We start from the raw sequence: 14,465 nt of genomic DNA, 5'->3' as shown, positions 1-14,465 counted from the left end.
CCCCTCCGGCCCCGGTGTCGGGCAGTGAGAGTACCTGACTGATGTCGATGGGCTTATCGCGGCTGCCAGTTTGCACCAGGAGTTTGTAGGCAAGGACCCCATCATCTGATCCATTTTTGTAATTGTTTGGCATGATTTTCCCAGTTTCCCAGTCACTGTCAAATGCATCCTGAAGTCCTACAAAAGGCAAATGTGTGTAATATGTTACAACTCTCAACCGGAATGATGCTGGTCCCAATGTGGGGGCTGAGGACAGCGAGCAGGACAGGGGAGTGTTGGACACCAACCTCAACACTCCATAGTCTACCTGGATTCTACTTCAAGGTCAACAATACTATTAGACTTTTCATGAATGAACTTCAGGTTGCTAATAATCATTGCTTCAAAGGCAAAAGGGGCAAATACTTGTTTCTAAGAAACAAATAAATACATGTTTATCTTTACATGAAAAATAACTTCTTCTTGCCCATGACCATCCAAAAGAAAGCAAGAGAGAGTGTGAGAGAGCTGGCTGGCTGGGCAGGAAGACACCCCAGGCTCGTTAACCGTTTCACGCCACCGTCAGGCGCTAAGCCCTGGGTGCTTCCATACAACCAGAAATTCCACTCGGAGGGAAAAACACATTCAAACTCCCAACTTCAAACAGCAGCTCAGCTGCTTCTCCAGCCCAGGGTGAATGAACACGATTCTGTCAATTTGTTCCATCTGTTCGACTTGTGGAGCTAATATAAGCTGTGGGATCGGCTGCCAGGTTGTGTAAAGATCACAGCCAACACCTATTCACTCTCGACTGCTCTCTTCCTCTCTGCCACCCTTCATTCGAAGAGGGGTGTGGAGGAGAGGGAAGGGAGGGGCCTCAAGCGCGCACGTGCGTGCAGGGAAATACCTCACGGGGTAAATTTGGATCCGATTGAGAACAGGAAGCCACAGCCCAATACAAGGGGGCTCTGTGAGAACAGATGACAAACCGCAAGCCCAGGGAGGGGAAGGAAAGGGCTTTCTGGGCTTGGGGGATGGGCGAGCCCACCAGCCCACCACACACAGCTGCGCTTGGCCTCTGTAATCAAAACCATCATTGCGGCCCTGATGGTTTGGCTACAGCTGTAAAGAGATAAGTGTGCTGGCAGAGAAAACAGGGCCCTGGCGACCCGGCCTGAGGGTCTGAGCGATTGCCAGTGTGCACACACTCTTCTCTGACACCCCTACCCCCTCTCCAACACCCTGCTCCCCCAGTCACCTCCCAAGTAGAACTCCCAACCTCAGCAGCTCAGGAAACCACATCTTTTGAACAAGCTGCACATGCATGGGTTAGACATGGCCAGTAGGAAGGGAGAAGGGTTTATTTCAAGACATGCCTTAAGTGACTTCAAAGACACCCCCCCCCCCAAAAAAACGAGTTCCATCAGTGCTCCGAATGGTTAAGCTCTGGGGTTTCAAGTTGTGGGGAGGGGGGAACACAGGACCCTGCCTCTCTGTCTCCAGCTCTGTCTCTTTAAACCTTCTCCACACATCGCTGTGGGCATTGTTTTTAAACGAACAATTTCGGGATAGAGACTGTGGGTTCAGTGGTGACAGAAGGCGCTGTTGGGGTGAGTGTGGAGGGGTGCAGGCGGGGAAGACCACCGGGCCAGCCGGCTCCCGACTCTCACACAGACGGTTTTTCATAGCAAGGCATGCACACAACAAGCTGTATTGAACAGATGTTATTTTATTACCTAGAGCCTTTTTTTCTGTTCTTGAAAAAAATAAACAGGAGGGGAAAAACAACCCCTCTGCCCCCCAAAAATGAGGCCTGGTCTGTTTTCCTCACCATAATAGAATTTTCATCACTTCATGGCTTGTATGTACTTTAACCCTTTCCCTCCTGACCCGCCAATCCTAAAGAGCAGCTCAAGCTCTGTGAGCACTGGCTGGCATTTTACGCCAACTACCCCTCATTTAGCTCGGACAACAACCGCGTGAGGTAACCCTGTTCCTGTGAGGGTTCCCACTTTACAGAGGAGGAACAGGAGAGGAAAAGGTGAAGAAACTTGATGAAGGCCACCCGGCAGGGAAGTGTTCGGGCTAAGCTTTGAACCCAGGCAGCCTGAGTCCAGGGTCAGCTTGAAGCATCGATGCTCTAAGTTGTCCTGAACACACCATTGTGCCAGAAGCATTGGTTGGAGGCACGAGAAGATCAGCAGAGTTAACCTGGGCACCCATGACGTCTGGTAGGAAATGAGGGGTCTGAAAAATTCGAGTGCAGATTTAACCATGTATACACTAAGACTCTGGGGACACCCTAGAGTGAAACAAAGGAAGACAGACCTGATTTGAGGAGGGCAGCCCTGCCAGCAATTCAGATTAACTCACCACCTATGCCGGACCCCCACACGCCATTCACTCTACTGGGGATTCAAAGGCACATGAGAAACAGTCAGACTTCATGGAAAAGTTAAGTCCTTTCATAATCAGTATCCTATTTTCTGACTAATTACCAAAAAGCTCAAGCAACAATGGGTTGGCCTAAGTGTATGCACAATGCATGATCCTGGACACAAAGCAAGGGACAAGGATTGGTTTCCATCATCCCTTGCCCAGCATTTCATATTCCAACCCATGCATGCTTCTGCAGAAGGAAGTGTGACATTTTACAGCAAAACATGAAAGTTTTAGTTAGAACTTTTTTCATTTTAAATATTTTATACTAAAAATTATTTTCTACTGTAAAGTTCTGAGCTAAATAACCCAATTGTCAATTTTTCTTTGATATGGGACCCTAAAATGAAAATGTTAATCTGAATTTGATTTGCATAATTAAGTGTGAAATATAAACCAATACCATTTGGACATGATGCACAGTGTGGTTTTTATCTCCATTTTCACTTTATGTGCATGTGTGTTTAAAGATGACATGTGAGGTAATTTCTTTATTACCATTATATATTTTTATGAGTAAAAAAAGCCCCAAAAAACTATTGGGATGTTGATAAGGACCAATGGAATGACATGGTTTTTAACGGAATTACTATTTAATTCCGTTAAAAACCAATGAGGGTCCCATCACTTAACAACCACACAATGTTCTGAAGGGAAGTGGATTCAAGGATAACTACTTCCTTGGAGGAAACATTCAAAGGCCACATCAACCGCTTAATAGGACTGAAAACGTCTAGTTAGCCAAGGGCCCCAGCACCTGGCCATTCTGTGCACAGTGCTTTGCTGGACCTCCTGTCAGACGCAGAGTCCCATGGCTGCCCGGATCTGGACTCAGGAGCATGAATGGATCTCACTTGGTCTAAGTGGTTGCTGTTGACTTAGTGATCAAAACATGATTCAAATGCACCTTTTACAAAGATTCTCAAGGCCAACTGCCTTAGGTCTTTAAAAGGGATGAAAGCATATGGATAATTTACGATACGCTATAAAAAGGTTAGCCCTCTGCACTGCCTGAAGAGAATAACCCTTTACCCACTTCCCAAGCTCTAACATGCCATATTGAGTGTCCAAAGGAATGGCCGAAGACACTGAAATCAATTCTACAGTGACTCTCCTTTGCTCAGATACTGGCAGTGCACTGCAGGTCTCCTCGTCATTTGTGGCAAGTTATTTACATGTCTTTGGCCAGTGGCGAAAAAATGAAAAGCAGGGAACCTCTCATTTTACTCATTATCTGAAAAACACTGCCTCCAAAACTACTGTAAAAAAATAAGACTTGGAACAAATTCAAGTTAATCTCAAGAGCATAATTAAAAAAATAATATTAACGTCATGCAGTTCTCTTTGCCTTCCTCAAAAAAGGCTATACATATTTGAACAAAATTCTAGGAACACTAGTCAAGGTCAGAAACTGCACTGAACAGATTTGAATCAACCTCAAGCTGTTTATCATTTCATGCAAACTCACAGGGAAATTGGCTGCTTAATCTTTACATACAAGTGTACTGACTTAAGACCAAAAAAGGCACTCAAATCTGTGTTTAAACAAACCTAATTAAGAGGGAAATTAAGACAATCATTTGGATAACTGAAGCCAAAAAATGTTTGGGGCCATAATTATTTGAGTATTTCAGTAAAAGCATTTTTCCTGGAATTGTGTGGATAATTATCTTGATTCTCCACTTTACTTTGCATGTGTCAACAGAGAATAAATGAACAGATGCTCTCGGAATCACTGAATACATTCATATTTAGTCAGCAGTTAGGAGCAAATTTAGATCATTTTTTTTTCCAGTTTACTATTATTTCCTAGGAATGTTTTTAAGAACATGATAAGAAGCTAACAAAGACATTTTAAAGCAGAATTTGATTATTTACGAAATACCACTAAATGTGATTAAGCATTTATAAGTTTACTTCATGTGCCGAGTCAAAAGATGGTCAAAATATGGAATTTTAAATTATATTCACCATAGATGCAAAATCTACTGGTTTAGTAAACTATGACATGGCAATGAGTCAGCCTAGAAGTCCCATCAGCACTTTGATTTCACTTGGTCACCAAAGTAGCCACCAGCCAAAAAAAGAGCACTACAAGCATCCAGCTCCATAGTTTATAACACACTTTCCCATTTCTTAACGTGCACTCATAAATTCTTACAGAAGTTCCTGAGTCACCCGTTTGCATTGTTTGCATCATTTTATAGGTAAAAGCCAGATTTGGGAGGTTGCCCCAGAAACAGTCTATATAAGAATTTTAAGCAACACTGAGAAGTCAATGAAACATGTCAGTGTTACACTATAATCTAACACGTTAATAAAGTGAACAAAGGAACTTGTGGAAGCTGAACGCACAGAGGACAAACGCCCTCCAGCAGCATCTTACCTTGGAGCCAGTCTCTGAAGTAGTGCAGCCACATTTTGGGAAGCTGTTTATTTTCTTCCAACATGACATACTTCACGTTACTGAAACTCTTGTGAAGGTCGTAAAGTAAGTGCTGGATATTCGGGTAGTCTGCTTTCTGGGTGACTATATACATGTTGTAGAAAGAGAAGTATTTGAACTGGGCAGCAATAAAGTCATATTCTCTGGTTTCCCGAGGCACAATGTCTGTAAGGTCCAGCCCGTCACGCACTCGGGTGGTCCCATAAAGGCTGACCCCCAGTAAGCCCAAGAAAAGGAAGATCACCACGACCTACAAGAGAATAAGAGGCACAGCATCAGACCCAGAGGAACACAGCTCCTTCTTCCTTGACAAGGGTAAGCTGTTTGGTTTATACCTCATTTAGCCACCAAACTGGCCCTGACATAGCATGCAGGGGGCATCCACCCAGAGAGAAAAAGATACCATCACGGGAATCGCATTTTTAAACAAGCTCATGAAGAATAAAATGTTTGAAATGCAAGGAGTTGCTCTAAAGTCATGGAAACACTTGCTACATAGACATTCACTCCTGTTGAAGATGAGCTCATTAAAAGGGCCCCATGTTTTAAAAGGACTGACTCTTTTGGAGGCCTAAAATATATCACACCCACCCGAACAAGCAGTCTAATGACTTCCATAGAAGCCTGTTATTTCTTGAGGCAGGAAGAGTCTTCTGTTCTGGTGGGTTACCTTGGCTTTTGGTTTCAAGAGGAAAGGAGCATAGTGTTTCTCAGCGAATGACGAGAGCGTCCACTTGGTGCAGGGAGGCTCGAGGCAGTGGAGGCTGGAGTCAGAGAACTGGGAGAGCAGGTCCCTCGTGGAGCTGGTGCTCTCGGGGCTCTGGCAGCTGAGGGTGTCCTGGGTCATGGTGACAGGCTGCACAGAGATCTCAGAGCGAGGTTCGGCAGTGGTGTAGTACACGTGTGTGTGAGGGTCGTACTCGGTGCGCAGCTGCACGGTGGACTGCATGGTGATCTGTGTTTCGTGGGCAAAGCTGTGGCTGCTGTAGGGGGGCGGGGGGCTGTAGCGAGTGTTATCCTGCGTCTCCGTGTAGGCCTGAGGTTCCACCTGAATCACTCTGCTGACACAGGGGCTGCAAGAAGGGGAGATGCTGCACCGTTATACGGAAACAGGGAAGCGTGCTTTCATTTTTGCCAGTGGCTGATAATACGTATTTTACATAGCTCTGATTTAGGAGAGAAACAGCATATCGTCGAACCCCATAAACATCACCTGATTTATCCATCTGACTTACACATGAGTAAGTCAAAAGAGGCCAAATGGATGGCTGATCCTGAATTTGGCTGACAAAATCAAGTAAAATGCTGACGAACCCTGTCAAAGCATAATTCCTAACAAAACACCCCACCTGAAGGGATATTTTTTCCAGATGGGTGCTTTTCAACCTTGGTTCTGCCCTAATTCACAGAGATATGAAATACTCCTAACAATCAGCAATATTGGTCCATGACAGAAAAAATGATCACATGTACCAGAACCTCAGGGCCGTGAGCACGTGTGGTGGGGGGAGGGGAGACTCCCAGTGACTGGTGGCCCCAGGGAAGCCGCCTCTGCCCACTGTCGGCCCTGCCTCCAGCACACCAGAACAAGCCCCATTAACAGTACGCCCTTCCAAGGCCACAGCAGCCAGAAAATGTACCTTGTAAAACAGCAGAAAATATCCAATCTCCTGTCCTCACGTCGATACAAATCCATGCTGAGAATTGCAGGGAAAATGAGCAGAACCATAGCAAAATTGAACACCACTACTACAGCCGCCTGGGGGCAGGAAAAAAAATTGCAGAGGTCACCAATATGTCTCCTTCCAGTCAGAGGACTGCTTTGAAAATAAAGATGTTTTAAACATCTTTCTTTCACTTTCCTACTGAAGTGTTTAAAACTGAAATAAACGTCGGAGTTTCTCAGCATTTTGCTTCTCTTCCATCATTAAGAGACCATTTGACTGGGACAGGCCCCCATCATTCTGACCCTTCCCATCTCTAATAATTCTATGAACTAATAAAGTACAAACGTAGGGACTTAACTAGCATCTTGCTAGCAACCTAACCAAACCAAATCTACAAAGGCAGAACGCGCAATATACTTGAGAAGTTTTAATTTAAAACAAAAAGGAAGGTTTCCCTCTCCGAACATTTCTAAGAGTTCATGCAAACCAGATTTCACACTTAGAAAACTTAGACAGAAAGTAGACTGAGTATATGAAAATGTCACCTTTAAAACATGAAATAAAATTTCAAACACGTCCCCTGAGGTTTTTAAAAGGCACATTCCAAAAAGCCCCTGCAGGAGCCTGCGGGGGTGCAGGCGCAGGACAGAAAGGCCATGCAGAGTTAAGCAGAAACTCCTGTGAGTGATTACAGTATGCAGAGTAAATAAGGACAGATTCAAAAGTCACTGCATAACCTAGAATAAACACGGGCCAGGGTCTGCAGTGCTGTGGCAGATCTCCTGGTGACCTACTAAAAAGTACACAATTGGGCTGTTCACAGGCAAAAGTCAACACAGCACAGCTGAAAGGGCTGTCCTCTCCCGTTCGGACAGGCATGGAAAGCAGCAGCACAATCAAAAATGTAACTGGAATGCTGAGCAACCAAGAAATCAGCAGAAAGTTTTTTCAAAATTAAAAACTCTTATGAGGTTTTTCAAAGAACTGCTTCATTCTAAAGCCTTCTCAAATGAGGCAAACGTCTCAGGGAGAGAAAAGCAACCTGATCCTAAGAGGTACCTGACAACTGCCGAGGAGGGTCCGCACAGGGCTTGGACGGTACCTGTGAACGCTCGCTCCAGGGCAGCGGCGAGCCCACGTTCAGGGAGATGCCTGCCAGTAATCAATTCCCTGTCAATTCTACAAAACCAAAAAACAACTGAGGGTCTCCTTTTAAAAATTACCTAACCCCTCTCTTCTTAATCTGCCTTGAAAACTCATCAATTCAAAATACATGAAACCTGTGAATTTACCATTCTGATGTACGTATTTTAAAGACCTGCTTGATAGGCTTGTTTTCATAAGCAAATCACTGTTTTCACCACAGGATTTATCCAAGAGACAAATACTTTAAAAAGAAAAGTTGGGGCACCATGCTGGGTACTGGAGACACAAAGATAAACATGACAAAATCCTGCTCTCAAGGATAGACACAGCCAGACCCATACACAAGTTACAGTCCAGGCTGATGAACACAGTCATGAAAGCACGCCCAGGGTCCAGAGCGGCTCCGAGGAGGAGAGTGCACGGAGTGGGGGGGAAGGGGAGAGTGCATGGGGAGTGGAGGGTGGGCAAGGAAGCTTTCTCGGGGAGATGCAAAACACAAAAAAAGACCTCTGATGGGACCAGGGAGGAAGGATGGCCCATGTGGAGGAAATCCGACAGGCAGTGTCTGAGAGGGACACATCTGGCACCAGCCATTAGTACTGCTGGGCTTAAAATTCTGTTGGGGAAGAGAAAGGAGGAGCGGTGGGAGATCAGGTGGTTAAGACACGATTCATTCGATTCCTACAGCAACCACGATAGACATTATTATTACTGTTGATGCCATTACCTAATAATAAAGACCCCCTGGTGCAGAGGAAGGTCACCTGTTTGAGGTTACCCAGTAAATCAGATTCAAACACAGGCCTGATGCCAACCCTCAGACCAACTGAGACCTGGGAGTTCTTGTCAGATCTGGTCACTTCCGGAGAGGTTGGACACAGGCTGGGTTAGGACTCCTGACCAATCAGACGATATGGATGCTGGGAAGAACAGGTCTGATTTTTTCAGATTTTCCAGGAAAATTTAATCCTGGGGGTGGAATCCTTACAGGTATTTTTGGTTATTATTTTGTTTTTTAAATTATGCTCATGTTTAGAATTCTGGAGAGGAACATAGAGAAGAAACTCTGTATATCTCACTTTAAACGGAAGTCCCCGAGGACGAGGGCAGAAACTGTGGAACTATGAGCCATGTGGGCAGACACATGTGGCCCTGGCGTTCTGGCGAGAATAACACTGACGATCCCGCAGTGGCTAGGGAGTAACTTGATGCCAGGCTCTTCGATCGGAGGGATGTGTGGTGGAAATGAAGGGATGGGAGATGAACCCCAAAGCAGTGTCCCACCTAAACTTAGCGTCAAACGGCACATGACATACACAGGGAGAACGGGTTCTGACAAGAAAAAGGCAGAACGTCAACGCCCCCCAAAGTGCATCAAAACAGTAAAAGTGAACAGCAAGGCTTTCTCAGGAAGGGAGAAGCATGACTGCTGGAGCCGGGGGAGTTTAAGGAACTGCAAATAAATCTGAAAAGCTGGCGGGGATGACCTGCACCAATTCCTGTGCTTGAAGGAAACATCCCAGCCCCCAGGGAGCAACTACACGGCCCCAGGAGACACTTGTCGAGTGCAGAGGTGGACTGGCCCTGCCTAGAGGGGCCTCATCCAAACCCCCTCACCATTGGAACAATAAGGCATTTTGTGCTGGGAGTTTTCACTGAAGAACAAATACCATTCAGTTACCAGCAAAGCCCCAGTGCAGGGCGTCGGTTCCTAAAGAATTACAGGTGGTGACACCGCTTTTTGATATAGGGTGGCATTTGGACAGATGGATGGAGATTGACAAAGTCTAACACAGTTTCTTTGGGGAAAAAAAATTCCATGTATTTTGATAAGGCTACGAAGGTGGAAAAGTTCCACAGGGAGAAAGCATGGCTTTATGACTGGACAGAACCACTTGGGGTCTGTCCCTGTTGCTGCCTAATCTGAAGCATCCTGAAAGAATAAACACAAACGAATAGCCAGAGTCACAGCGTAACACACTTCACCAAAGGAAAGAGAAGCTACATAATGGCCAAATTAGAATATCAATGCATTGAAAAGGAAACCAGTGTAAGTTTCTGATGGCCACTGCAAAAATCATGGCACATTCTCTCTCATTTCTTTTTTTCTTACATTTTCTTTCCTTTTTTTTTTGGTTTTGTTGGTTTGTTTTTTGACAGAGAATGAGCCAGTGTCCTGGGAAGCCACTATGGAATAAATGAGGACTCCTGGAAGCTGTAGATGCAATTTTCTAAAGTGATACTCCACCAGCTTGGATAGAAATGCAGAACTGACAGTACTCATTTCATCTCAGTAAGGCGCTTACCTTGGGAGAACTTAGCATACTGGATTTTCTAAAAGGCATAAGGAAAGCTCATGGAGCTTTTCAGACCACCACACCATAGGATATCATTAAAGGAGAGTGTGCCTTGATGAATTGTCAGTATGTAGTAAGAGAGGAGAGGAGCACATGGGCGAGGGGACGAGAAGAGAAGAGGGAGCATGAGGCAGAGCAGACACGGAACAGCGACGGGAGGCCAGCAGGAGAGGAGAGTCCCGAAGAGAGGGTCCCACTGCTGAAAGACAGCTCCTCCATATGCACCTGCTGCACACAGAGCAGGAGCAGGGCCAGGACGCGCAAGGGCGCCGCGGGGCGCGCCTCTGCGGAAAGGACCAAGGACTGGCGGCCACCTTGTACTTATCTTCCATATTACTAAGCGGTTAGATATATTCCCATTTTCCTGAGCTTTGGTCCCAGTTCCAGACTTAACTTTATTTGCCTATTCACTTACTATTTCTAGTTACAGTTTCATATATATTTATAATAAAAATACACTTTTTCTTTAGTATTTTTAGTATTTTAGTGATTGGTACGAAATCTTCTCTCATGCTCTATCTTCCACTAAATATTAAACTAGTCCACTGTTCTAAACACAACAGAATCATTAGTTGTTTAGGTCTTTACCAGTAATTAGTGAAATGAAATTCAAATATGAAGACTAAAAAAGAGCTAAACATATTGACAAAAATATAAACAGAAAGCTAATTTGGGATTTATCGATTTCTCCTCCTGGTCACGGTCCTTAGAACCCTTTGGTGATTAAAGAGAGTAAAGCGGTATGAACAGGCTGGATACCAACAGTTTAAAAACTGACACCAAGAGTAGTTTCCTGTAAAAACCTGCCCATCTCATGAATCACATATCCTAGTGTAAGAGAAAAAGAAAGAAAGGGGAAAGCCATTACTCCTTTAATCTTTCTTGGAAAACAGCTGAAGCTCTAAAATTGGAATTTAGTTCACAAAACTTCAATAATGTCCTTGAGCTATCAAAACCCTAAACCATTTTGGGCTTAGGAAGACCACAACACAAACTGGCCAAGTAACCTTTGTCCACTCTGCACTGACCAATCTCAAGGTCCCTATGAATCTCAGGTCCCTGGAGGGCAACGCCAGTGCTTCAGGCCCAGCACAGAATGGACCCTGGCTGCAGCCTAGGGAACTCTCCACTCTCCATTCTTACCATTCACATAAGCTGGCTTTGTTTAAAAACAACATTTTGATGGCCTCTAGGTTTGAAAGGAGAGAGCAGAACAATGCGGAGGGCCAAACTGCTCTGCATAAGGAAGGGAGAGGAATGTTGAGTTTTCTTGGGTGGCTTGAGAGGGGAGTATGGGAGCAAAAGGAAGGAGAAGAGTGGATGGGAGAGACTGTGGAGGCTGGCCAATGAAACAGAGGTGGCAACAAGGGCCACCAACGAATCCGGTTGCAGGCAGAGAATGGCTATGTTCTCATACAGTGGTACCCAGCGCTCAGCTGGAAGGCACCGCCTAGTGCAGGCTACACTGCGCCCTCATCCTCACAGTCAGTGAAGTCTGCTGTCTACAGCTGCCTTGTGTTGGGGCTGCTTTAGGGAAATCGAGGGAGACAGGGTGGCATGTTTGGGCTGAGGGTGCCAACAAAGGAGAGGAATAAACCCAGAAACTGAGAATGGGGTTTAGAAGCAGGGACAGCCAAGCACGGGCTGCCCCATGGACCAACCCAGAGGACTCGTGACTGTCTGGAGGAGGACCTACAAGGGTCCTACATGCAGTGGCCCTGGTACTATTTTAGTTTAACTAGAAAGGAAGGGGCAACTCCCTATGGCAGCAGGTCTTGATAATACCCAGGCCACAAGCATTGGGGCTCTAGAGCTTGAAAGGAATGAAAGAAGTCTGGAATGTTTTTTAGAGCGAGTGTCAGGGCTACTGCTGGAAGCACTATCCACTCCCAGGGGCACTGGGCGACAGCATGCCACTTCACTTGCCACTTCACTTGCAGCAGCAGCGCCGTCGGCACGGCAGTGGGGATCAGCAGACCTGCGATGGGCAGCGTTAGGACAGTGCTCACGGATCCCCACCGAGTTCATCACTGGAAACTCACCTGCAGGGAGAATGCCCGCAGAGCGGGAATCGGGATCAAGGCGGCCATAAAGAAAGCTGTGACATTGCTGATGGAGGTGAGGGCCACGCTGGCCCCCGTGCGCTTGAGGCACTCCCCGGTCCTGTCCTGAGGACGAGAGACCACAGTGCTGAGAACTCACAGGGTGGGTCCCCTGAGAGCACAGAGCATGTGAACAATTCATACACATAGCAAAACAACACAACTGGTAGTTTATAATGCTGACGTTAGGGATGTGAAAGGGACATACATCTCTGCCTACCCCCAACACTGGCATTGAAAAGTTTTCAGTAGTAACTACAGAGTCATGTGTTGTTCACGGTTATCACCATCCAAAGCACAAAGCTGCAAGATAATGATTTAAGTCAATTTTTAAATGACTTAAAACCAGGGAAGGGAAGGGGACAAAATGAAAAAAAGCCCAGAGAAGCAAGTATGGCCTTTGGAATGTGTCTTGAGATTCTTCTAACTTACTTTGCTTATTCAGAGCCAGTAACATGTCATCTGACTTGGGACTAAAATATTTACTGGGCCAGATTGAGAGGAATGAAAGGACAAATACTCAGGAGCAGAGGCGGCTTTGGCTGTCCCAAAGCTTTCTTCTTCTGTTTTTCTGTTACCTCAAAAGGGATTCTTTTATTCTGTCCTGTTTCACTAAATGCATGTGCCAGAAGGAAAACATCATCCACACCAACACCAAGAGCAAGAAATGGCAAAACCTGCAGTAAAAAAAAAAAAGAAGCACAGTGTATCAGACAGGTGAGGGCCACTTCTGATCATTCTAAAGCTCTATACAAACGGTGCTGCCAGCACCCCAGCAGCCTCCCAAAGGACAGCTGACATTAACTCATGGCGAAGAGCTTAGCTTCATCTGACAGTTAAATCCCTAGAGTCTAGCAGTTTTAGCTCACAGGCGATCTTGTACATTTGTATTTCTAAGCTCCATATACAACATTAACAAATGAGAAGGGGTCTAACCCATCTAAAGCAGCGGTTCCCAGAGCGTGTGAGCCCTCGACCAGTGCCGCTGGTAACTCCCTGCCCCCCAGACTGACTGAATGAGACGCTCTCAGGGGTGGGCCAGATGTCCGAGTTTTCACAAGCCCTCCAGTGATGACGTTAACCCCCACTAAAGTCTGGGAACCACTGCTCCAATTAATGGTCTACATTCCACTGATAAGTGAAGCTTCTCTACTAATCAACAAGCCCATTCAGATCTTCTGCCCACTGCGAGTGGTCTATTTAGAGATGGCACTCCCCTGAGAAATGCGGCATCCTTGTGGAAAAGGCTGGAAGACCCCTTACGTGCCATGGACACAGAGAAGGCCGGCTGGGCCGAGCCTGGGGAAAGGTGTTTGTTGACAAACAGCGAATGGATGGCTCCTTTAGTACCTGAGTTGTTGCAGCGTTAAAGGAAATCCCGATCAATGAGCACAGGCCCAATCCTGCAGCCACTGACAGTGCAACCAACAGGACGCCAGCCAGCCCCACGGCACCCTGGGACTTGGAGCAGTCCCAGCGCAGCATGGTTAAACAGGCATAGGCAAGCTGCAAGCAGAACAGTGGGGAGGGGGCAGGTAAAGGAACGGAGGGCAGTTGGAGAAGGGGGAGAAAAGGGAGGGGGAGACACAAACAAAAGCCAAACATTAGAATGTGTAAGGATTCTAATGTTTTCCCCCACCCGTCACCCAAATCAAAAGGCAGAACTTATTAAATCCTTATACAACAATTTACATTACAGACATCACACAAAATGCTATGAGTCAAAGATGGGCAAACTGCAAATGGGTACAAATGCTTCAAACGACCACTTTCTAAACCGTTATGAAGCCGAGCTCTCTCTGTCTTGGATGCACGTGTGTGTTAAGAGCAGTTAAAAAGCAGGAGCGGTCATGGAAAGGTAAAAACTGAAAAACAACAAAACTCCCCAGGAGAACTGAATTGATTGTTACCATCAGTAAGTAGCCACTGGCCACCCGGATGACGCTGACATCAGAGAAGGACTTGAGGATGTCGTCCAGGGTGGTGGTGGTAAAGGAAAGCACCTTCTGAGTGGAGTTCCGAGCAACGCTCTGATGAACCACCTGTGGTCACAACATAAGGATCAAGTCCCAAATGGAATTCAAGCTTGAAGGAGCTTCAATAGCACAGACCTCGGGGGACACGTCCCCTCCACCCAACCCCCACTTTTTCATGATGCATTAGAAAGAGTTCTACATGCTTTAGGTTTGAACTTGAACTAACACTAAATGACCCTGGGTCTGGGACAATGAAGGCTATGGCTAACCAAGTGAGCAGGTAGGGCTGTGGTGAGCAGGGGGGGGCTGTGGTGAGCAGGTAGGGCTGTGGTGAGCAGGGGGGGCTGTGGTGA

The 14,465-nt window shown here is 46.0% G+C and overlaps 1 protein-coding gene across 5 annotated transcripts in view; it reads right to left on the bottom strand.

Annotated features, from left to right (window-relative positions):
* PTCH1 (patched 1) overlaps nt 1-14,465 on the bottom strand; it is a 69,572-nt gene that overhangs the window by 19,163 nt on the left and 35,944 nt on the right. For 4 of the 5 annotated variants that reach the window (XM_046664201.1, XM_046664197.1, XM_046664202.1 and 1 more), the window contains exons 9-16: nt 14,047-14,178; nt 13,487-13,642; nt 12,715-12,813; nt 12,077-12,202; nt 6,505-6,623; nt 5,535-5,937; nt 4,805-5,114; nt 35-177 (exon numbers count right to left, since the gene is read on the bottom strand). In XM_046664201.1, coding sequence (XP_046520157.1) covers nt 35-177; nt 4,805-5,114; nt 5,535-5,937; nt 6,505-6,623; nt 12,077-12,202; nt 12,715-12,813; nt 13,487-13,642; nt 14,047-14,178 — 1,488 coding nt within the window. The remainder of the gene's footprint in view (nt 1-34; nt 178-4,804; nt 5,115-5,534; nt 5,938-6,504; nt 6,624-12,076; nt 12,203-12,714; nt 12,814-13,486; nt 13,643-14,046; nt 14,179-14,465) is intronic. The other variant, XM_046664200.1, reaches the window with a different exon arrangement.

The sequence above is a fragment of the Equus quagga genome, chromosome 6 (assembly GCF_021613505.1).
Source record: "Equus quagga isolate Etosha38 chromosome 6, UCLA_HA_Equagga_1.0, whole genome shotgun sequence".
In the NCBI taxonomy this organism is placed as follows: domain Eukaryota; kingdom Metazoa; phylum Chordata; class Mammalia; order Perissodactyla; family Equidae; genus Equus; species Equus quagga.
Note: the sequence above shows the minus strand (reverse complement) of the source record. Positions and strands in the feature narration are given on the sequence as shown.